The sequence below is a fragment of the Sebastes fasciatus genome, chromosome 10 (genome assembly GCF_043250625.1).
Source record: "Sebastes fasciatus isolate fSebFas1 chromosome 10, fSebFas1.pri, whole genome shotgun sequence".
Classification (NCBI taxonomy): Eukaryota; Metazoa; Chordata; class Actinopteri; order Perciformes; family Sebastidae; genus Sebastes; species Sebastes fasciatus.
Genome location: NC_133804.1, coordinates 14125376 through 14151440, shown reverse-complemented (window position 1 = coordinate 14151440; position 26065 = coordinate 14125376). Strand labels below are relative to the sequence as shown.

Below are 26065 nucleotides of genomic sequence, written 5' to 3'. Positions count from 1 at the left end.
CTCAGGATTGGCGTGGGGGAGCAGCCCTGAGTGGCAGGCTCCTGTTCTAATTAAACCAGCAGAAGCATTAGTCCCGCTTGTGAGCAGTGTGAGAGTTTTCATAATTACCCGTGCAATTCATTCATTATTTAACTTAACGAGGTGGCTCAGTGGCCAAACATACACATTCAGTCATATACCTGAGGTTTTTTTGCGCCAGCCACCTGCAAAGCTCCTGAATGATGAGGGATCAGGACTGAATATTTGGTCTTATTAACTTTGAAAATGTCTGCTGGTGGTGTAGGCAAACACAGGAAAAAAAAGCACTCTTATTGCAACGTCTATTAAGTTCAAATGAAATGTAAGTCTAACCTTTCTAAGCTCCTTAATTCAGCTAAATTGGCTCCAGAGGTGGCTAATTTGGCCCTTTACAACATGGGGGGAAATGGGCATTAGAGCAGTGGTGCCACCAGCAAATGGCACTGGACCCTGACTTGTTTGCACAGAAAAATGTGCTCGCTTTCTATCTCAAAAAGATGGCCCTGCTCTTAAAAGCTTTTTTTTTTTGCCTCCAAGCTATTTATTCTCACCCAATTTGCTGGCATTACCATTATAATTTTTGACCACCGCGGTATTGTTAGTAAATGTAAATGGGGGGGTTTACATTAAAATGCAAATGCAGCACGTTAAAAGCACGCAGTCAGCATTTTATAATCCTGCATGAAAAATGTTACCTTAGGAAATGCATGCATTTAGATGCCACCACTATAGGATGCCAAATCATACCAGGCTGTACTCAGAACCCAGCCTGCTCTAGCCGGAGAGATAGTTAATACACAATTCATGTCTAAAATGATGATCAAGTTGGACTGGTGTGATACAACCCCGCAGAATTATTGAGTCAGGCGATAATCTGTTTTGATGCAGCTCTTATACCACTTATGATAATTCATATCGTTGCATATTCTCACTCATACATAGCAGCTGGAACCACTGATCACAGGCACAGTGTGACTCAACCCGCCTGTGCCCTTTCATATTTCACCAAGAGGAATAGAAAAGGTGAAACGTCCTCCGTGTGTGTTGTTGTTGTTGTCGGGCGAAAACCTCGTAAATCCAGTTTCTCGACGCTTCAAGAAAGTCAAGCGATTACACAGCTCCTGTGCGAGTCAGGAACAACGGTGACACGCAACTTCAAAATCCAAATTCAGCTTACATGCTCTGACACTTTTAACAGTTCAACTAATATGATCTGTGTCATTGAATTTCTGCCACTCAGGAATCCATATCCATTTTAATCCCTGTCAAGCATTGTTAACTTGTTTGCTGCTATATTAAGCACCAGCTACGCCGCCTCGGAGAGAGGTATATAGCCCGTGGCAATTTGCTTCCAATGAAAGCATTAGACGCACAGCAGTGTTACAGCAACAAAGAATTAAATTACACATGTGTTCTTGTGTAGTCTGCAGACCCTGTAGTTTTGATTTTCATCAAATATTTATGGAATACTGAGGTCTATTTCTGCGGAAATATGACTCACATTGGTACACAGTGCACTGTACTGTGCATATGTGAAATGATGGCCATGTTTACATTAGGCTTAGCTCCCTCGTAGCTGGGGTTACTGCTCACGCATTTGTGTTGTCACCGCTTGTGTTTGCAGCACAGATTTAAGGACTGCCGTGTTGGGGAGAGCGAGATTAGAATATACAGTATAAAGTAAAAGCCTGGGAAATCTATGGCATTGTTGCAAGTGTAAACCAGTTCAAACAAAGCAGCATGCACGGTGTTTTCCAGCGCGGAGATATCGCATCACAAATCAGACAAAATCCAGAGTAAAGCCACTTCCTCTGCCTCCACTGTCAGAAAATAGAATAGCATTACCAGACCTTGTAGCCGTGCTCCAGTAACCCAGAAACACATATTTCTAATTGTTCTAGCTGGCCTCTGGGGCTCCCTTCACAAAGCTATGACCTCTTTACAAATCGGACCACAGCGCACGGCCCACCAGGACCCAAAGGAGAGCCCGGCTGAGCACGGTCCCCTCGGGCATGGGAGCTCTCCCCTGAGATGGCAACTCCAAATGCCACCTCCATATCTGTCTGCGAGTCATGTTTTACGCGGCTGCTGCACACACACACAAACATCAAACGCACAAACACACATTTGCACCCACACAGGCAAAAGTCAAACACCCTCAGACGGCTCTATTTGTTCTCCCTATCCCCTTGAAAGTGCACCGAAGACCAAACCGAGGCGAGACGGACCGCGTGTGCTTTTTCAACCTTTCTCCTTCCTGGACAATCTAATAAACATCAGACCGCGGTGATGCAGCAAGGTCGGCCCCGGCCCGAGGTCACTCTCTGCTGGGTCCACAGCCGAGGCGGTGTGTGCGCTCCGAGGAGGGGAGGGTGAGCGGCAGGCACAACGGCGACTTAGATGAGATCTGATCCCAGATCCAACAGCCCTTCTGATTACAGTTTAATACATTTATAATTGGGAGTGATAAGGTCTGTGCCATTTGAAATGTTGCAAGTGTGCTGTTGATAATTAGAGACCCTGGAGAACAGCACAGCGAGAAAGCGCTTGGTGCTTGTTGTGATGAGCTCCATGCTGATGCCGACAAAATAAAAGCCACCTAAACAGCTGAGCGATGGAGAATTACACACTTATCAGCTCCGATCTTATCAGCCGGGCAAGTATGATTCGAAAACAGAGCCGCAACTTCTTTTGCAATGCTGTTTGCTTTGAAACAATAATCTCTATACTTGCTCTCTATCTCTACCCACTGGAGTCCTCTCTATCTGTTTTCTGGGGGACATGTCAGGGGCTAATTGTTAAGAATTGAGTTATTGAGCTGTATGCCCTTCTCCAGGCCCTGAAGGACTAACACCAATACAAATAGCTTCCAAACACTATTGGAATTCCAGTGGAGTGGCCCTGACTTACCCCAGCCATAATATTGTTCTAATAATTGGAGCTCACAGGCCATCAAATATCATGCTGGTTTGTTCAATTGATTCAGACAGGCTCGAAGAGGGGGAAAAAAAAAATGCATTTGCAATTTTTCCATTTGTAATCCAAATAGCCACTCTGTTTTTAATGATGGGAAATTCTGCGAGGCGAAAGCGTTCTGTAATTTTTCCTTTCACTAACTTTTATGTAATATGGTATGCGGGGGCAGTTAGGGTTTTGACAAACAAGTACACATGCAAACAATATGCACAACTAAGATGTGTCATTTGGCTCCAAGTACAAAGTTGATATTCCACCTCTCCACCTGCAAATGCCTTGATGATGGCAGCACCCAAACACTGTAACACTGTAACATGATCAGGTATTTTGATAGGATTCACGTTGATAGCAGGGCTTGACATTAACGCTTGCCAGCTTGGCCAGGGCAAGTAAACTCTGTGTTCGGGCAAGTGGAATGACTCATGCAGTTGTCCGATCAAGCAAGTGAAAAATCAATGTGATCTTTATTAGGGTATTCAGTAAATATATGCGATCGGGATATTGGCATTAATGCTTTTGTTTGAGTGCCCAGAGTACGCTCCGCCACTCTGCTCAGAGTACGCTCTGCCGTAACGGTAACGTTACATTCCGGGAGTGCTCCAAATTTACGAATGGTCCAGTTTGTGCCAGAGTGCGCTCTGGCGCGCGGAGTGACTATTTACGGACGCACCCATAACGTGAAGCTACATTGTGAATACAAATCATTGTTGTAATTGGCAGGAGAGTAAGTTAACGTTAACTGTTAGCAGCCGGTGAGCAGCACAGTCTGCACATGGGAGAAGTTTACCTTCAGGACTTTCTGCCAGAACAGGTTTATTTGAACCCAAACCATGATCTTTTCCTAAACCTCCCAAAGTAGGTTAGTTTCCTAAACCTGTGAGAAAGGGGCTTTCTGTTAGAAATCTCTGAAAGCAAACTTCTCCCATGTAAATAAGGCACCTAACAGCTAGAGTTAACAAATGTTCTATTGGGTTACATTATGGTGTGTTCAATCTCTGCTCAGTAAAAATGAGCATTAGGTGATGGTAAATTATAACGCTATCATGATGTGTTCAAATGTAATCTTGTAAAATGTAGTTTTTGGAGAAACACTTTAATAAAATCAGGTTGTTTGAAGGAAATGTTTTCACAGCAATATAAAATAGATAATAGAAAGAGAATTATGACCTTGTTAACTTCTTAACACTATCTCTAAGTAGCTTATAATAATACATACTTAAAACTACTAATGTCAAGCTTATGTAGAAAGTAATCAGTTGGTGATTGTTGAAACAGCGGAAAGACAGTTTAGATGAGTTTTATTTTGCTTCTGAAAATAGATGATCAGCAAGGTAAAATGACTGTTTCTGTAAATGGAGTCTTGTGGCTTTAAGGAGAGCAAATTAATTGTATGTTTTGTACATTAATAAATTATAATAATTGCTTAAATCCCTGTTGATTTTATTTATTTTTTAATAGGCCTACATTTTCCATTTCAGACAAGTAAGTTTGACTATCAGGCAAGTAAAACATCTCATGTAGTTGCCCGAAGGGGAAATTGGCTGAAAAAGCTTAATGTCAAGCTCTGGACAGGGTTCTGTTTAAACTGAATTGTCGACAAAGCAGAAATGGGGGTGTCAAGCGGCAATTTGCCACATTCTGCGGCCGTCGCTGCAGCGCTGAAACGATGAGAGCTGTATCACAGCCCATCAGTAGAGGCAGCGGATTACTTTTGGAGGGAGACTGCTGAGTTGGCACGCAGCAGAATGAGGTTGAGTGAAGGCAAGTGGCAGAGCCGGGTGATAATGAAAATAGTTGTGATAAAGACGTAATGGATGTGGGAATCGCGGGTAAAAAACATTCATGAATAATATCATAGGGAAAGTGTGTGACGCGGATTGACTCGGTATGATAACGCGCAGACAATCTGCACTTTAAAAAAATACACCCCTGCCGACTCATTCTCGCACGCGCTGCTCTTATCACCTGCGAGCAGGACAGAAGCAGCAATGTGTCCTATCATATGGTTGTCGTTCAGAAGTGTTTGAACATGTTTTAAAGCATTAAAGCAAGTGCAAACTGAGTTTAATTAGAATGTCTGCTGATTAACAGTGCGGCGGATAGAGACGAGTGTCCAAAGAATATCAACAGTGCCTCAGCCGCAGTGTGTGCGCCTCTCGTCTGGCCGGGCTTCAGACATCAAAGTCAAACAAATGGAACAAATGCCGGTTGTAGGAAAGAAACTGTGACTAGAAATGAGACTAATCAATATTAAAAAAAAAAATGTGCAGCTGATGTTTCAGTTTGTTGTATTCTTTGCAAAGCAATATTGTCCTGAAGCCAATGCATGTGGGTGTGTATAGTAGTAAAGAGGGATGTGTGCCTGTAAGATAAAGTGTGTTGCTGCATGTATGAGGGATGGTTGTAACCGGGTAGAGAACTCACCATTTATTTTATATTTCATGATTCTGTGTGCTTCTTTGTTGGTTTCCCTCAGCTGCAGCTATAATTGCTGAGCGTAAATGTGCTAACTAGCTCTGCAGCCCTCCTCCGTGCTCCCCGGTATACAATATACCCAAAGGGAAGCGTGAATAATAAAGACTTCAAATGACAAGCACGCAGCGGGGTTAATGATAAAGGTCAACTTGCCAGCATGCAGCCAGTGAGTGTAAAGGACAAGTGGCATGGGGTCACGACTCACACATGGGCTCCTGGCCAATATATGGGAACAGGACCCACAACGATCCAGAAGAGAGCTGCGTCGACCGTTCCCTGAGCGGCTGCCATGCGCTGCACACTTCACTGGTGCTTTTATTAGCCTGCTACGTCGTGTTAGCGCTGATAGAAACTAATACAGTTTGATATGGGAAAACACAGCAAGGCTCATATCTGTGCAAACAAACCAGGAACAGATGAGACCTCGGAATATAAGGGGATGGGGGGGCGGGATCCTGGTACAATATGCTAGTGAGGGTGTGGATTTTTCGGTATTACACTCGTATTGCTGAAGAGAAGCAGGATATTCAAGTGCAGCTATTGAAAAATATCACGGAGAGAGAGAGAGAGACAGCGACGGCGCTCCAGAGGCCCAGCGTCGGTTTTGACAGGCAGCTCCACTGAGAGAATGTCAGCCAACACCTGAAGCCACGCAACTCCAACAAGACATTCAGGATTTATCAACACATTTCGCCGCTATTATTCATGTGAAAACTGGCATTCGCTGCTCACATCAGTCCTGCATGATATTTACTAGAATCCCTTGAACTTCTTTTGCCTGCGAGGAACAAAGCCTCTTCCTGTTCTACGGACTAATCTCAATTAAGCCCTGCTGTTGATTAGGCACCCTGCGCACAGTTTTTGAAAATCAGTGCAGAATGGACACTTTAAAAAAAAGCATTAGGTCTGAAGGAAATATATTTTTTTAATCCCTCTTTCTTTTTTACATTAAATTGAGAAATACTTCTGTAACTTACTATTTGAAATTGCTATATGCATTTTATTATTATTGTTTTTAATCCAAAACGGGAATGTCTGGTTCAATATTTGCCATTTTTTCACCCATCATCACAGTCTTTTATTATGATACTGTGATTTACACAACTGCAAGTTGTATTTAAGCTCTTTCGCTGGAGATCCAAAACCCTTGTAAAACATATTCAATCCTCTGATAAACATAACAAATCAAATGAAGCTTAAAAAGTAGAACTGTGTAACATGTGTGCAGTATCAATTATTCATTTTTTAGGGGAACATTTCCGTTTCATTAAAGTAATGTCTCGACCTGCCCTGCACGCAACGCTCAGACCATGTGCATGCAAAAAGCCGGCTTGGTTGAACCTGATTCTCTTTGCACGTCATGATGGCAGTTAACTTTTTTCCCAGTGTATCTACAAGCATGTCAGACTTATTCCGTAAATATGTAATTTTCAAATGAATTGTTAGATATCTGCACTACTTCCCTTCCTCTGTTAGCTGCTTTGTCATGCTGTGATTTCATTTCCCCTCTTCAGGCTGCTGTTGATACACAACTTTCTTTCTTTCTTTTGTTGTTGTTGTTGTTGTTGTCTTACATTTGAATCAAAACAAATCAATCCTCAGCAATACGCTGATGAGACATTTTGAATTCTGGTCACGAAGCACCGAAGGCAGGTCAGTCTGTCAGAATGAGATTCCAGTTTCAAGGATTTTTCTGCTCGTGCTGAAAACGGACACTGGTGCAATTTTTTTTGACATTAAAGAAATAACAGTTTGACTCATGCACGATGATTTCACATTTAAACCTACAAATATTTCAAACTACTTTTAAACATTTAACACTGACCTACTTCAAAGCATGCAAGAAATTATTCTGCCTGTTTGTCTCCATTTCATTATTCATAATTTGGACAAAAGAGTAGCCACCGCCAGTACTTTGAGTTAAAGAGGACCTATTATAAAAATATTCAGGTGCAAACTTATATTTGGGGTTTGAGCTTGTTTACATGCTTTAATGTTCAAAAAACACTTGATGTTCCTCATACCGGCTGTGCTGCAGCACCTCTTTTCTCCCTCTGTCTTAAACGCTCTGTTTGAGCTCTAAAAACACAGTCTGCTCAGATTGGTCAGCTGGCCCACTGTTGTGATTGGTCAACTGAACCAAGCCCTTCGGACTCCAGCTCCGCTCTATTTTTATTTACATGGCTTTGTTGAATACTCAATTCTGATTGGTCAATCACTGCGCTCTACGGTCTGTTATTTCTTTATAGCAAATTGCTGCTATGTATAACATACCGTTGCTATGGATGCAGTTCTGACCTCGGACTCTGGCGGATCATTTTTGTTTAAAATTATTGATTTCTTAAGTAAGTAACCGTGTAATAAGCAGAATAATGTACAGCTGGCGGGTCATTGTTGTGAAAGAAACCCCTTCAGGGCGATGCGTTGCCCTGTCAGGGTTTATTTCACAACAATGACCGGCTAACTGTACATTATCACTTACTTGTTTGAGGGTGTGCAAAACTAACCGACAGGCTGGTATTATGCAAATGTGTTACTTCGTGACATCACCATGTTACAGAAGAAAAGGCGGGATTTCAATCAAGGCATTTGAGGCAGTTCAGGAGCAGAGTTTCTGTTGGGGAGTGTAACTCCCTTTGGCGTGGATTTTGGGCTTTGTAACTTTGCAGACCTTTTACATGTACAAAACACTATATAACACCCTAAAAGAAAGGGAAAAGCACCATGGCATAATAGGTCCTCTTTAAATCCATGAATGTCATGACCGCTGTCCAGGGTGCTGAATCTGAGGCTGTTCACCGACATACGCTCTGATGGGCATGAATCCCACTGGCGGGGACTCATGCTTAATAGTTTGCTTTGACTGATCAGCCTCATCACTTGCTTCACCTGCCAAAGCTCATTATATATACCTTGCTGGTCCAGATCCTAGTTGCTTAGTCTTGGAGACGCCAACGCCAAACTCCCTCCTCTACAGTACATTCTGCCTCGTTAAAAGAGTATTTGAGTTATTTCAGTGCCTTTTGTCTGTGGCCACTTCAGTGAGTTCTGCCTGCCCGCTCTGGCGGCAGATTCTCTTGTTTTTTGTTTGCTTGAGCAAAGAAAAGAAACATAAAGTTTGTTTGAAGTCAGAAATTATGCATGTGGTGCGTTCTTTGCACTCGGGTCCAGTTGAGCAACATTGCACTGAAGAGATACAGTATGTTAAACTGACTGAACGCTCAATATGTAAACTGACTTGTACAAAGAAAAAATATATCTGAATGCCTGCTGAGGTGGTAGAAACTAAATTTGCATTATAATTAAAGTAAATAATGGAAGAAATTAAGTAAATATTATATTATTTGTCACGTCACTGTTAAACGTATCCTCATACCATTGGTTTATACGATATCTTATGAAAAGTTATTCCTCATTTTCTGTGAGTTTTCCTACGAATGTCCAGCAACATGTGACTCAAGTGTCAATTTCCGCTCCAGTCTTTTCAAAATAAAAGTCCGTCTTCACAGGAAACAACTTGGTTAGATTTAGGCAGCAAAACTACTTAGTTAGGTTTAGGGAAAGATCTTCTGGTTTCACACGGGGTACGAACGAAGGTCTGGTGCTTTTTGTTACCAACCCATCCACCTCTACCTCCTCCCCAGGTGGCGTTTGTCGCTTTTTATTCTTGATTCACAATTACATGGTTTACATAAAAATGTATTTTCTGGGATATATACAAATTATAGTTAATTACTTTTCATAGGGTATATGTAGCTACGAACGGTGCATGAGAACAGTCTGCACTGTTGACAATGTATTTTTTTTTCCGTCTTACTTTAACGCTCCTGACTAGCCAACATTCCCTTATAGTTTTACACAAAGCCCTTGACTACGGGTTGATTTCTAAAGGAGCCAGTCCTAACCTTGGAAAAAAACAAAACACATTGGTAATTCTATTCAAAATCTTCAAAATACCTTGGGTCTCTTTTAACCAAGAGTACTCTGTCTCTAACCTCAACCAGTAGTTATCTAAAGTTAACCATACCTTTAGCATAATGTATCAGCCATAATCACAATCTGTCCTTAACCTTAATTTAGCAGCTTAGTGTGGCTTTGTCCTATCAATAGGGCTCATATGTGTAATTTCTGCACTGGTAAATAATCAATTTTGTCATTTAGGTACGAGGACTTGTTCTGAAGCCAGATTCTGTGTTTCAATCCACATTTCAACAAAAAAAACAACTAATCAAGCTCATATATTGATGTCTAAAGAAAGACACAGAGTAAAGATGACAGCCCCCCTTCTTCCCTCCCCCTCCTCTACCTGAAATGACTGCAAAAGTTACATAAGCAGAAGGCAAGTTAAGCAAAGGCAGTGCCCGCAAAATTCCTTGTACACTGGCTTACTACAACAAAACCCTTCCAGAGTGTTCTAATTCTCTACATTTCCCTCCAGAGTGCCTCCTCGTTCGTTCTTGGGGTTGAAAAAGAAAGGACGGGCAAAGGAGATGGTTGGAAAATCCCCACTTGGATCAATTTTATACCAATCAAGGCTCCTAAATAGTGAGGGAGATGAAGTCGGACTAAGTTGGACCGCAGCCACGGCTCCGTTCGCTACAGAATGTAAGGATATATCGCACCTCTGTTTCACACCGCAGAGAAAATTATTGTATTTTCTTCATAGAGGTTGAGTGGAAATACCCTCCCACACTTTCTGATAGTCCTCCTTAGGGTTATGACACATTCAAAACCATATATAGCCCAATAAAATGAACTCTTGTAGGAGAAAAATGGTACTAGCCTGACGTGTAATATAACCTGTCGTGGATATATTGCCACCTATTTGCTTACTATGGTCCTTCTGTGGATACTTTGTTTAAGTATAAGCACCACGCTGGATGTCTGGCTCTGTATTCTGCTACATTAGCAGCACGTTTTATCATCTGGCATCTTTTCACAAAGCTCCCAAGCAGTCACGATTCTCCCTAAACGGGCATTAATTCTCACCTCTGTCCTGTTCTAATAATACCAAACTCCTACTCCAGAGGTGTGATTAAAAGCATTGTGACCAGACCTTGTTCACACGCTGTCCCTCCCAACCTTCCTCCCTCCGATTGGTGCGTTTCCGCCCACTGTACGAGTGCATCACACGCTGTTATTTTGCTCGCCCTCCCCAGCTGTGCTGCCCACTTTAATCCATTATCCCAAAATGTCCACCTACCTTTGCTTAGCAATCTCCTTCACCGCCACCTCAAGTGGCACTCTTTACCGACCACGCCCCCCCGTCCCCCCCCGGGTCTTCACTAATCCAACCTTGCTCTCCTTCCCGTTCTTCTCCTCCCACTTTCACCTTGTCAATTCAACACCCTGCTCCTCACCCTCTTCAGACTCCCGCCTCTGTTAGCCCCTCTGCAGCGGTGCTTTGTGGTGGCAGCTGCCTCCCACACATGCGAGGACTGCTGACCTTGGCGGTTAGGCTCTGCCGCTGCTATGATTAATGCCCCTACACGACAAGAAGCAAGTACCTCTACCGGCCTGGCCAATATATATCTTCTTACACACATCATTCCTGTCTCAAGACACACCTGATGATGGACAAATCTTAACCTTCGTCCTTCCTTCCTTACTGTACCCGCTCTCTAATCCGCCCCCCCTCCTTCCTACCTGTCACAATGCCTCTGAGCAGGTGTAAGAAGCTGAAAAGGAGGGAGTTTTTATATTCACACGCTTTTTTTTCTTCTCTGAATGATCAAACATGCCGCACCGGGCTCATCTGGAAGGTGTACATGCTGGCTTCCGTTCGATAAGGCTGTTACCTGTACGTATTTTGCCCTGAGGAAGAAGAAGCGCTTGTGTGTTTTTTTGCTTGTGAAGTTAAAAATCCCTCAAGGACAAATGCACTAAGAAGAAAAGCAGCGCTGCCATTAGGAGCCCCATACTCCCTCCTAGAGCAGAGTATAAAGCAAAACAAAGCATTCAAGCAATGAATCACCGCAGATAGATCTTTCAGGCGCCATAAACAAGAAGCCCAATACGAGTTGGGAATAGACTAAAGTTATAAAAAGTCTCAGAAATACAAATATTCACCTTCGGGTATACAATATATCTTGCTTGTGCCATCTTCTGACAGAGTGATATTTGTTCAAAGACTCGGTACAATGATATGCACTGTTTTCATGTAATTGATTTTCGGTCCTGGAGTCAATATCTCAGTGGAGAAACAAAACAGTAATTTGCAGTTCCCATTACCAAGGCTGCAATGTTTTGTTTCTGTGGCATTTTGTGCCCCTCAATGTACTTTAGTTTGGTAACACTAATGGTTTTGCATTATTTAGTGCTACAATCTGATCCATTTACTGTTTTATTAAGAGTCTAGAACTTTTCAGATATGTTTGGAAATAACAGTTCAGTATTTATGTAGTTTAGTATGACCCAGCAGGGAGTGCAATAATACATCAATTGTAACAGCTACACATTCCACGGTCGTGATGTTATATAGCTGATTATGCGTGCGTCTGTGTTATGCAATGACGCATTAAAGGTTGACTGGACCTTCAATTTATATCCTTGAGAAACCAAGGTCATTTTACAATTGCTAGGCAATAAAACAGTCCAAACACCACCAAGTATAGCAGGTCACACAAAAGCCCCTGTTGGTGTGAATATATTTTGGGATTTACTGGTGTGGCTGTTAAAAGGGCAACTGGCTCTGAAAGCAAAAAGGCGAAGGCCAGCCAGGGATTCACAAAACTCTGAAACGTCTATTTGTGCAAGTTAATAGCCTCTGCCACAAAAAAAACAAAGGTGAAGGAATAGCTTAATCACTGCATTGGCAACACCTGCCACTGTGCATGCATTGCATTATGAATCTCCTATTGGGTACTTTATTTGAGACTCACACTCAAATACACTCAATTTAAGGACCACTTGAAAGTATGAGAAAAGTTTTGGCAGCGAGCGGCGTACCTGGAAATTGCAGCTCTACCCCTGAATCAGTATTAGGTCAGATTGTGCCGAGGTGGAAATGGAAATGCCATCTTTTGTTGCTCCACCATGCCATGTCACCGCGAGCGAGATAGCTCCTCAGTAAATATTAGTCTTTGAGGATGCACTCAAAACTCCACCGGTGAAACTCTATTTTTTGTGCGTGCCACTAGACCGAGTAAGAATAATGTTTACTAATGTTTAGGATGCAAATGAAAGCTTCACAAGAAGAGCATCTTCCATCACTAGCGGTAAAGGTCAAACATCCATCAATAAAGCATCTCCACCACAAACACTGACACAAGGTTGACATTTTCCCTCAGTGAACCGCTGTTCCGTCTGTGCACCTCGTATTGCCGTCTTCGGGTGAAGTGCTCCATTTTTACATGAGTCGCTGCAGAGGACCCCTTGACCAGATGAAAGCAAATTGTCGGGTTAGCCCTTTGATGTCTTTGTAATGCATATTTACTGTCTTTGGCGGAAGTACTGCGATCATCTAAAGATGTTTTCATCTCAGGGCAGTGCTACGGCAAAGCTTGTTTTGCATAGTGAAAATCACTACTGTACCGTAGAAATTGATTTCTTAATGTCACAGTTTTCTGAAATGTCATGCTTATGAAATATAATGAGCTTTGTTCCTGTTTCCATTTGTTGCAAGATGAAAAAGAAGGACAAATTCTCATTAAAAATACATCAGCAATCTTGAGTTCAAGTCACAACAGTGAGGGGGGGATTTGTTGTTCAGTCATTGTAGAACATCTTTGCACAACACTGCTATGTTGATTTGGAGCAGGTGGTTAGATTTAAAGAAACAGTACCTCAAAACATCTTGAAAGAATTTCATATACCAGCCGTTTAACATATCACAACCATAGACTATACTGTATATGGATGGACGACGTGTCTCCACTTCCTCCCACTGTACAAAAGTGAAGCCAAAATATCCCCAATTATATCCCCAAGAGCTGCAATTTTGAGATTTTGACGTCATTTGGAGCCAGAGTCTGCACAGTAGTGATTGGGTGGCTGGATCCGCGATATCGAGGTCTCCCCTGACACACCCTCCCAAGCCAATTGCGAGCCCGCATGGCCACAGCTTGCTAGCATTAGCCACTTAGCTGCTATGTTAGCACCACGGTAGCTGTTTGGCTAGAAAGAAAAAACAACTAACAATAATATCTCTATAACTACATCTATGATCAAATTGACACATGTTCTATTACACAGACTCGTGTTTGTTATGGAAAGTTAAAGTTACATCTCCTCTCTCGTACAATTCAGAGCCTCCGGCTCCGTGACTACTTCACTCACAGCAGCTGTCAATCATGACGTCTCGTTTATAGCATCAAATAACTAATTGACACCATACTTATCAGAAAAATGAACAGCTGAACATACATCAGCGTGATAAGAACTACCTAAAATGACAGAAACCATCTTTAGGAAAACATTATGTGACATGTACTTTGTCTTTTTAGTTTGGTCCATGTCCCATTGGCTAACATGGAGGGGGCGGGGTTATGACTTATACTGCAGCCAGCCACCAGGGGGCGATTGAGATGTTTTGGCTTCACTTTTGGGGATCTGTCATGTCGTCCATCTTTATAAACAGTCTATGATCACAACTGGTTATGCTTCATAGCAATGGAAAATGGAAAAATGTATTAAGAATCGTGTCTGTCAGCAGTGGGGTTGGGCTGACCATGTCAAAGTTGGAATCGAGTCAATATCCATAAAATCAGTCCCATATACTTGTTTCTGAGCAATCAAAGGTGAAAAAAAAGAAGTTACCTGATAGACTGCTTTTATTCTACTGTCTCACTGTGTCCATATTTCACTTTCTAATTTAGTAACTGACTTTTTTAGCAGATGAGACTAAATTAAAACAAATGACTTCTCCACAGCTGTGAGTTTTTTTCAATATGCAGATTGTGATGTTACCTGACGATATTTTAAACTGATTCCCTATCAAAAAAATGACAGAAATGACATCTTGTTTTGTGGACGCAGTTTTGATAAACGACTGCTGTCAGTGCTACCTTCAGACACTGCATTTCCTGTGCCTGCTCCACATACATGCCACTGCAGGTTTTGCCACTTAGCTGCTTTTAATGTGAGCTAGTGGCAGTAGGAAGTGTTTGGTTTGCATTAGCACTAATTTAATACACTTCTGATATGACTGCAGGAGAGTGAACAGTGATGCTGGATTACATGCATGCATCGTGTCCTTTAAGTCTCGTGTGTAGGTAGGTAATCTGAATGGCGAACCCTGCCACTAACAATGAAAACAACTACTGTAAATAGCGAGGTAATTATGGAATGTAAATACATTGATTGGCTATAAAAACAGCAGCTATAATTAGTGTCAAAAACAGAAAATATTAAAGATTACTGAAAATATTAAAGATTATAACTTTAAAGGACCAGTGTGTAGGATTTAGTGGCATCTAGTGGTGAGGTTGCAGTTTGCAACCAGATGAATACCCCTCCGCTCACTCCTCTCTTTCCAAGCATGTTGGAGAACCTACGGCGGCCTTCAGGTAACGTAAAAATGCAGAAGGCGCTCTCGGGCCAGTGTTTGGTTTGTCCGTTCTGGGCTACTGTAGAAACATGGCGGACTCCGTGAAGAGGACCCGCTCCCTATGTAGATATGAAGGGCTCATTCTAAGCTAACAAAAACACAACGATTCTTAGTTTCAGGTGATGATACACTAATGAAAACATAATTATTTCTGCCAATAGATCCCCCAAAATCCTACACATTGGTCCTTTAACTATATAAGCCTGTTATGCTTCAAAATGTCAGTCGATTTATATTGTTTCATGTCTGTCTGGGTTTAAAATACACTGCATGAAGGCAACGCCGCGAGGAAACCCAGTTGGAGGTTCCAAATTTTGGACGTTCCCATCAGTGAGCGAAAACACAATTAGTCTTGATTGGTTCCCCTCCCTCAACAACAGACTAAGTTATTTCAATCAGGGAGGTCTCCAGCATTTGAAATGACACACTCTCTGGATGTGGTGCAGATTGCGCTGTGAGCCAATCAAAGCACAGCGCCGCGACTGCAACTGAGAACTTACTTTATGCAGGATTTAATACATTCACAATACATACACAATGTCATGAAACGTTGATAACACACAACCTATAAATGTTTGAACAGTGCTGTATTTAAAAATCATGAAGAAGATTCGAGGTCCTGCGGTGTAAGTGCTGTTTGACATCAACTGCTCCTTTATTTCTAGGGGCTGAGTCCTATTCCTCTTCAGTTTTAATCAATACTTTTCAAGAGTTTTAAGCTAAAAACATCTTCTTGGGGGACGGTGAAAAGCCAAGCACTGGGGAACAATGGGTCCCATCTTGGCCCCCGTCTTGCAGAGCCAGACGTTTGTTGCAGTGTGTCTGGCAAGAGCGGCTTAAGAGTTAATTTCCTGGCAGTGATTTGTAGCAGAGCAGCATCAACAAGCTGCCGCAGACTGGAGCATGAAAACCATTACTTCAATCCCTCACTCCCTGACATTAATAGGATGAATAAATGTTTTTGTTCTCTGCTTAATTTGGATGAATTCATCCAAATGGCAATGAAAACAAGTAAATATCCATCTCAGCTCTCCTCCTGGTAATAGAAGACAAAGAGAACTCACTCTGCCTTCGCTTTTTCTTCCACCTACTGTTTGAGAATTCCTCTGCTCGGCGCCAAGCTCATATATCAGATGATAACCGAAATGACTGAGACTGGGAACACTTACTGAGGGAGGCTCTTTATTTTAAGTCGATTCGCCCTCGCCACACAGGAGGTTGTCATGCCGAATTTTATTCCGTAGTAACTCACAGAGTGATATTTTTGTGATCCCAGACATCCGATGTGACAAATGAGATGCACCCAGACAGATAATATCCTGCATATGAACTAGTAGTAAAACTAAAACAAGACAGTCATTTCCATACTCATTTTATAAAAGCGGTGCAATGATACAATACAATCATGGAAGTAAGAGCATTTTGCATCAAAAGAGGAATGCACCACAACAACATAGACCCCATTTACTTAGTCACTTCATGTATTTTGTGTAATAGTCATCAAAGATGGAGTGGTTTGAGCTGCTAAAGTGCACACGTTATTCCTTTTCTGGTATTTTTGGCAGTTTCCAAACAGCTTCAGGTGCATTACCAGCCCTGTCTCTTAAAAATTGCGTTCCCACACAACTAAACTGTTATCTCAATTACATTTGGAGGGAAACATATTTTGTACGTTTGTCTTTGGCGTATCACAAATACATTTGTAAGTACGCAAACGGCCACAGCAGGTGATGTAGTATATCAAGCGACCGTTAATGAAAGTTAAGTGGTATAATAACGAGTATAGCAAGTGAGAAGTTCCACTACTGGCGGGTGGGTGGGTCCAACAAACACTGGACTTTCCCCCAGGAGACCGCTGTTCATGTCCCGTGTGAAATGTAGCCATGTCAAAGTTAACGCGTTAATGCAAAATAACTCTAACACTATTTCTTTTTAACGCATTAATGCAATCGATATTTGGGAGGTTGTAGCGGGCTCAGTTTTAAAGCTAGAGTAAAGATACTGGTATCATATGAAACAAAAAAAAACTAAGGAATCCATTGGTATCAACCATGTCATACTAGCTTGTCGCGAAGGATGTTAAATAATACCGCAAACTTGCGGTAAATTTTGGCAAGTAAAAACTGGCATGATCATCTTCAAAGGGGTCCCTTGACCTCTGACCTCCAGATATGTGAATGAAAATGGGTTCTATGGGTACCCACGAGTCTCCGCTTTACAGACATGCCCACTTTATGATAATCACATGCAGTTTGGGGCAAGTCATAGTCAAGTCAGCACACTGACACACTGACAGCTGTTGTTGCCTGTTGGGCTTGAATTTGCCATGTTATGATTTGAGCATATTTTTTATGCTAAATGCAGTACCTGTGAGGGTTTCTGGACAATATTTGTCATTGTTTTGTGTTGTTAATTGATTTCCAATAATAAATATATATATACATTTGTATAAAGCAGAATATTTGCCCACTCCCATGTTGATAAGAGTATCAAATACTACAAATCTCCCCTTAAGGTGCATTTTGAACAGATAAAAATGTGCGATTAATTTGTGATTAATCGTGATTAACTTTGGACAATCATGCGATTAATCGCGATTAAATATTTTAATCGATTGACAGCCCTAATGGGAACATAATTTTGTGGGAGACAGGGTTGGCATTATTCCTCCTTCCGGACTGGAGGGCCTGCCCTGATTTGCCTGTAACCCGGGAAAACCCAGGATTGCAATAAGATCTGGCCAACCGAGACGCATATATGTGTAAATGAAAGTGTATTAAATCACATCTGGACTTAATCCGGATATAAGGCGCTTGAAATGACACGTGTAAATGGGGCCAATGGTTTTAAACCTCAGACAGGAAATATCCAGATGACATCAAACTACTTAACCAACATCCAGCAGACTACAGCGTCAGGGTCAGGAGGCCACCAGCACACTGCGCTGTTCAGCTCTCAGCGGAGCTCAGCAGCAATTCTTCAGTAAGTGAGAAACAACTATAGAAACTTGCGTGATCTTTTGCTCTGGAATATTGTTCGCACACAGCCACACATATCCTCCACTCCCCAAATCCCTGGCTGAATTACCAACCGTCACCATCTTTAGTTTGGGAGATAGGCGTAGGAGAGGAAGGCAGAGTCACAGAATGACTCTGGCAAACTGAACAAATCAATGCAGCGACACCTGTGCTGCTGCTTCAGCGCATACACTCATACAGTATAGGGTGAGGTTATTTTGATTGGATCTAAAACTATTCTTTTGAAGGCCTGAATACCTTTGGGGTGGACTGAGGTGACGGTGCAAAGCTGCGTGACGGTACCGCCATGAAATAGCTGCGATCAAAGCGATATGGGAGATAGACATCAAAGGTCACAAATAAAACCCCGTCGAAAGGTGAAAACTCTCCACAAGTACGGACTGTACTTGACCATTCTCCTTTATAAAGCGAGGAAGGATCTCACCTTGAGTTTTGGCATGTGAGGCAGCCTTTGTTAATTTTTAATGCATTTGGAAACTAGTAATTAAGTCCCCCCCCCCCAATGGACTGGGAAATTGACATGCTCTGGAGAGCCAGTGAGTAATTATATTTGTAAAGAGCAGTGATACAAGATACTCCCCTCTGACTGGGACTCATTACACATCATTAGAGAGGCGCGGCAACTAGGCGCATGCACGCGCACAAACCACACACACCCACACGCACATGCACGCGGGCAGACAAGTCACACACTTTGAGACAAACACACACAATGTCTCTTTCTCTCTCTCTCTCTCTCTCACACACACACAGATCAATAAGCAGAAATCCAAACACTGTCTCTCTTTGGTAAACAAACCGCTGCTGTTCAGGTCCCCTGACCCGATGAGCAGAGTGTGACGAGTCCCAGCAGGACAGTTCGGTCCGGACATGTGTAAAACTCTATTCTCCATATCTCATCTGGCGATAATCACACCGCGGTGGGTCAATAAGTAATTAAAGATTAAATTTGAAATGAATCCTCATTCATCTAAATGGTGAAAGGTTCTGATATGAAAGTTTCCAAATGGGGCCTCGGGAGAATTGTGGTCCACCCTTTGAAGCAATAATTACCATTACGGCGGCGTAAGGCGAAGAGCTGCAGGGGGATGATAGAACGGCACGAGAAACTTAGTGGACTCTTCTTTAATTGGAACAGGAGTGGCCGAGGGTCTCCGAATAGAATCTGTACAACTCCTCCGTGTTACCTCTTCTTTCTACAGTATTCCTCCTCTTCCTTTTTTTTTTATATCTCTCTGTGTGTTTCACTGTAAAGTCGGATGCACATATTAAAAAACCACGCTGAAATACGGACTAAATCCACCGCGGCCTCTCTTTTGGAAAACACCAAACAAAATGCTAAATCTATATTTCATAACACACTGAGCACCAGCTTTCAATAACTTTGCTCCATATGAGTGAAACGTTTGCTGGAAATAGTGTTGCTACAAAAAAAAGAACGGAAATGAAATAGCTAAATAAAACATTCACCACTGACATTTACAGAGGTTTCCAGTGCTGCCCAATTTGTTGGTGAAAATGTTTTTCCACATTAAAAATGCTTTCGGTGCAGATTTGTTAGTGAGGGGCTGTTGTTGCCTAATAGTTTGGGCCTATTGTTTCTGTGCTATTCAGATTGCTGTGTGTATTTCAAAGGTGTTTACTGCATTATTAATGCCATATTCAGATTGCCCAGGGACGATGGGAGAGCTATATTAGTGTCAGAAAGCGTAGTTTGTTGCCTTTCACTTTAAACTCATTATCTTGTCTAATTCTCTCTGCCTCCATTATTCCCTCATCCCTTTAAGCAGACTAATTAAATGAGCTTTCATTTTTTTCATTAATATTTATTTATTTATCTTGCATTTTGACACGAAACTGCGTCACCCAGCGTGGAATCTAAATTACTGATTTTTTTCTTCTTCCATTATTCAAACGAAGGGAGTCCTGCTGCACAGCTCTCCAGTTGAAGAAGAAGAAGTAAAACTGGAGTATTTGCTCTCATCTCGCTGTCGGATGACCTGATGTGGCACTCTCTCTGTGTGCAGTGGCTAATGTACAGTGTCCAATACAAACAGCTAATCTACTCCACTACTTAATGCTGTCTAGACTTGATTAACTCTACGCCCGTATTCAATAAAAAAAAAAACTGCAAACAAAAATAAAAATGAAGACATGTAATTACGATTTCTCATGTTCGGAGTAGTGCAATTCACACTTTATGACTGAGAATCTTCAGACAGCTTAGAGTTAATTGGCCCATCATGGTCTGATTTCTCTCTGGCCTTGGTTTTATTTGGTTTATGTGAGTGGGTCTGTAAGAACAGTTTAAAGCCGTACCATGGGGAGATTATCAGCCCGTGCTTCGGCGATGGACATTATCGCTCAACTACATGCATCGCTTCTTCTCAGAATGGCTTCTGGGGAGCTCACCAAGAGAGCTGCTTTGTGAATTCCACATATGTGTATGTATGTGCATGTTTTTGAGTGCAAAAACACATCTGTATGTGTAGATTGTTTTTGCTGTGTGTTTGTTTGTGTGACTACTAGCATGTGCGTGAGCTCAGAGTGCTCGTATGTGACGTTTGAGGGTGTGTATGCACGCATGTAGAATGACATTTAGTGAACTGTGGCAGCGAGAGAAGAAACATCTGACTCATAATTGAAGTGCCATGAAAGAAATATGATCATGAATCTGTATTAGGCTTACGTGCTGAGCTTTAAACCGGCGGCGGCAGCAGCAGCAGCAGCAGCAGCGGCAGCACGAGGCACGCGCGCTCAGCCACTACTCCGACTACCTTGCCACCCCGAAGGCTGATTACAACACTCAAAATGATACTCCACAAAAATGACAGAGGAAAAAACACGGCGCATTCAAGGCAAGCGATCCTGATGACAAAATCGATAGGCCGTAGCGCTCTCATCTCCATCAAAAAGAGAGTCTCGGGATGAATGGAGTTGTGCCTGCGTGAGTCAACCACACCAGTCATCACAATGTCCCCGAGGATGAGGTGGCACCACTTCTCAGTCACAGTGGCGCTCTCTGAGCAGCAAGGTGAAGCACACTGCTGGTCATATTCGATATTTTTCAAATGCCATGAAAAGACCAACGTCAACAATGAACTCATCCTACTAACAAGCATGCAACGCCTGATACAGCTCACTGTTCCCAAACCTTTTTGACCCTTTAAAACAAAGCAATGCCTAGTCATGACACCTTGTCACAAATTGTACATTTCATAGATTTTAGAGTCCTGCAAATGTAAACTATTCAATATATAACAACAAAAAACTGGGTAATTTTTACTTAAATCTTTTTATGTAGCAGACATTTTCCCTTCTTTCCCATCTTGTTCATCATCCTGGGACCCAGTGGTGGCGTCGTCAGCATCGGGCTTCCGGGGTTTTAGCCGGCATGTTTTTTGTCTAGCGCCGAATCTTTCCGACAGACGATAAAAAAATCGAATCATCATAAAATGTAAATACTGGTAATTTAATTCCCGACCACACCAACCCTTGCTGCTGCCTGTGTGTGTGGATGTAGAGAGACTGAAGGAGTGGGGCCATGGATCCTGTTCATTCCTATGAAAGTTGCTCAGTGGCCCATGAAGCAAAAAATGATCCGCTGATTTACATACATCTCTTTCCCAATGTAAGTCTATGGGGAAAAAGTATTTTTGGGCCCAATGGCATCACATGACGGACCTGGAAGTTGTAATTCCACCAATTGGCCACTACGAAAATTTGCTTCAAAGCCCGTCACTCTTCCTGGGGGCTTCACTGGGGCTGGGTAACTTCCTCTTGCAGCCTATACACACTCAGTCAGTCCATCTGCACGGCATACGATGCTGCTTCTGCTCAGCTGTCGGGCTCACGCAGCAACAGTCCTGCTTTAAGACCGCTGAGTGTCCATTTAGCGTTTTTTTCTGGCAGAAAGCGCTGGCAGGAGGTTGGGAAGCGATTCATCCACAGTGACGACACCAGCGCCTTTCTGAAAAGTTCAGAGATTTTCAACTAAAAGGGCTCAGAGCGGCCACACAAAACAGTCGGAGGCTCAGCGCCTTTTCCTCTAGGCAGTTACATCCGCTCTCTCCTCATTGGGAACAATACAATTTAAAAAAAAAAACATTGGAGCTAATAAAAATTAAAAAAAACGCTAAACGGTGGACACCCAGTCTAAGACTGAGAATGAGGATAACTGTTCATATATTATGCATCCAGATAATTTGGGGACCTGTTTTGATCTTCCCAAAATAATGCAAACTTCCCAAAGCGATCCAAAAGATGCAGGCTACATCTCGGAAATATCCCAGAAATTCTTATATACAGCACAATTTATAAGATTGTTTTGTGAATATGAAAAAAGTTTGATGGGAACAATGTTTAAAGTAAAACATGATTTTGTCATGTAGGCATAGATGTCATGAGTTAAAGGATACTTGGGGAGTTGTTGGTGACACAATTTGGAGAAAAGCGAGATGGTCAAAACACCTGATATTCCCTAAATGGTTGTACAACTAAACAAGTGTACAACAAAAAGTGCCAAATATTACAGCAGTCAAATAAAAATGTAAAAAAGGACAAAAAGTAAAGTAGCTATTACATTAAACACTGGTGTCATAGGTTTGAGGATTCTCAGCTGCCCTGCAGAAGTCCAATTTGTCCAGAGCAGTTGCCTTAACATTGCTATTGAAAATTAAATTTCAAATGGAATATAATGTTTGCAGTAGTCATACAATGTAGTAAAATGAAATACAATTTGGGCAGAAGTGTTCCAGGCAGAACAGCAGGGACCAACACCCTGACCTCAGCCCCTGGTGGTCTGAGCTTAGCTCCAGAACATGTCAACTCCTAGAGACGCCCCTGCTGTGACCATTCAGATTCACTGAGCTGCCTCTTATGGGGCCCGACCCCCAGGTTGGCCACTGATATAGTTTATTCCTCTGTGCCATAGACCTCCATTGTTGTCGAAAAAACACATCACTGGAGTGGCATGTTCCTTTAACGTGACACTGTAGTGTATTTGAGTCATTGCTGCATACAACCGTCCTGCTGCTGTAAATCCTCACTAGCACACCGGTGAATAATAAAGCACTACTACTGTATGCAACTTTTGAAGAAAGAAGAAAAAATAGCACATTCATTCTCTTACATATAAAATATTTAAAAGTAATAAAACACAGACAGTTCACTGCACTCAATTCACTCCAATGAGGGTTATGCTGCAAGAGTCTTACCTGGTCTGGTATGACCAGTAGTGAACAGTGGCTCATACTGCTAATGTTAGCAAACTTTAAATAGATATTGTAGACAGTACAGAGTCAGTTCTCTACTACTCTGCTGGTGATAGGGGCCGATCACACCGGGACACGTCGCTACAGCTTACTAGCTAGCAACATCTACTTGGATCAAAAAAAGGAGGGTGAAAAGAGATGTTTTCTTTTATGCACGTCTAAAAAGCAATAGAAAAACATGATGCGCAGCGAAAGAGAGGAGCGCACGCCAGGCGCGCCGTGTATATATATATATCGTGTATAGGAAACAATGGTTTAGTGGAAAGCAGATTTAAAAGCAGATTGCTATTTAATCTGCAGCTGAAAACTGTCCCCAACAAATGCCAATATTTACCTCTCTTGGAGTAACGTTCTCTAAAATCAATAGTGCCCACCTGTGTTAGGAAATTACAAAAAATGGAATGATATATTTGTGACTAGTGAAGATTTAAAGATTAACATCTTCAGTTACAACCAATATGCTTTGGGCTGTGAGCCACAGACAGTATAGAGAAGTCTGACAGTGTGAGAGACAGATTAAGGAATCGTTGTTTTCATGGGATTTGTTGAAGGGAACATAGAATAACACTTTGCCATCCCCTATATCTTAACAGCAGCCAGCGATAGTCCAAATCTGAGGCAGTATTCTCCACAAATGCAAACAACAACATCAGGGAAATTCAATTCTATATTCAAAGTGTTTGTAGTCAGAGCACAACCACTCTAAATGTAAAAAAAAATGTGTGAGGAGGGAAATCAGCTGTGTCAGAGAGATGGATGGAAAAGGTACAAAGCTTGGGTAGTGTGCTAACAAACTCCATTTTGTGTTGCTGCAGCTGTTTCCATGGAGCTCTCTCTCCCTCTCTTTCTCTGCCTCTCTACTCTCTCTCTCTTTCTCACACACACACGCACACATACAAGTGTCTGAAAGAGGATTCAGCTGTGTGAGTCAATCTGCAACCGACTGCAACTCGGAGAGAGAAGCCCTCGTTCTCCCTAACAGACTCTTCTCCTCTCTCCTCTCTATCTCTCTCCAGCATCACGCCCAGCTCATCATTTTTTTTTCAACCTCATTACAATAATTTCTTAATTTATTCAAAACCCCAGTCACAACAACAAACCCACATTCAGCAGCGCACTCAATTACTGTGATTTTGATACACGAGAACCACATCAACAAGAAGCAGCGCAGGAACCAGTCCGTGTATTTACAGTTTCTCTTTCCCTCGGCCTTATTTGGAGAGTACGTGGCAATCAGCGGGGCTCATTAACACCTAGCTGGCCTATAAAGACGGCCCAGAAAAATGTCCTTGAAGGAGGAGGTGAAGTAAGAAAAAAGAAAAGAGCTTACCGAGGACACCGACGCGGTAGTTGAGAGTGATAACGATGACATTTCCGTAGCTGGCCAGGACGCTCCCATCGATCATGTTGCCCGTCCCCTCCATGTAGGATCCCCCGTGGATGTAGACCATCACAGGCTTGGCCCCGGTGTCTCGTATGTCTGCAAGAGCGGCCATCATTAACACATTCACATTGTCGTCCACCCACTCCGATCAAAGGGGTCAGACACAGCAGAAACAGCGCATGGTGGCCACAAACAGACAAGCTGACGGTCACCTCTCAGATACCAGCTGTAAGGACGCAGTCTGCTGGCCTGCTAATGGAAATGGAGGCAATAATCTTTCATATCTGCTCGGTGAGAAACAAATTAATGTCCACTCATTATGTCGACTCAACTCTATTATAGTAATTGGCCATCTCAGCCGCTAAAATGTGGCTCGCCCGTTTACAAGATAAAATATTTATCGCATAAACCAAACTATTAGGGTTGTGTTTGGTCTCGTGTTGCCTTCCAGGAGGCAGACCCACTTTCCAATATAGAAACGCAGGAAGCCATTAGGGAGAATAAAGAGAGAGGTACTCTGACACATCTCCTAACCAGGGAGAAGGCTAATCTGGCTTGACAGTGATAGGAAAAACTCACCGGCTAATTACACAATGCTACCGTGCGCCTCCCTTTATACACAGGCATATCTCTGTGCAACAATTTATTTGCACGGTTAAATTTGTGCTTCAGTTTTTGGGTTGTTTATTCTATTCCCCCCCGAACCAGGGCTTGATACCCAGCTGGAGCGACACTCCAGCCAGATAAAGCACATCCAGAGGTAGAGGGGAAGAAAAACGCCTCTGTGTTGAGGAATAGGCTGAATTACTGGCTGGCTGGCTAGAGCTGGGAGACAAGACAAGAAACTCTCTCTCATTTTCACTCCTGCTCCCCCCCGTGTTCTGTGTAGCTTCTCGCCTTCCCCTCCCTCACTTTGTATCGCTTTCGCTCACAGACTCTCCCCTGTCTCCCCCTGTTTCTCTCCATCTCTGTCCAACTCCCTGCCTCTCTCTTTTTTCCCCCTAAGCCCTGAGAGTGGTGAGAATGAGAGGGGGGTGGGGGGTGGGAGGGCAAAGAGACAGGAAGACACAGAGAGAGAGACAAAGACAGACCGGAAGGAAGGAAAGGAAAAATAAAAAGAGAAAGAAAGATATAAAATAGAAAGGGAGGGAAAATGAGAGAAAGCAATGGGCTCAGATTTAAAAGACTGGTATTGTATTCGGGTTGCTATGGTGACTGAGAGCCAAAATTCAAAATCCTCAAGAACAGCTAATCGCAGACCACATCCTGCACAGCCCAATCTGCATCCATCTGCAGGCGCCGCTCGTCGTTATGCGCCCCCATCACATTAGCATGCCTAACACCGAGGACAACT

The 26065-nt window shown here is 42.6% G+C and overlaps 1 protein-coding gene across 2 annotated transcripts in view; it reads right to left on the bottom strand.

Annotated features, from left to right (window-relative positions):
- Positions 1 to 26065, bottom strand: part of nlgn3a (neuroligin 3a) — a 230624-nt gene that overhangs the window by 65722 nt on the left and 138837 nt on the right. For both annotated transcript variants that reach the window (XM_074648365.1, XM_074648366.1), the window contains one exon: positions 24658 to 24807. In XM_074648365.1, the coding sequence (XP_074504466.1) occupies positions 24658 to 24807 (150 nt within the window). The remainder of the gene's footprint in view (positions 1 to 24657; positions 24808 to 26065) is intronic.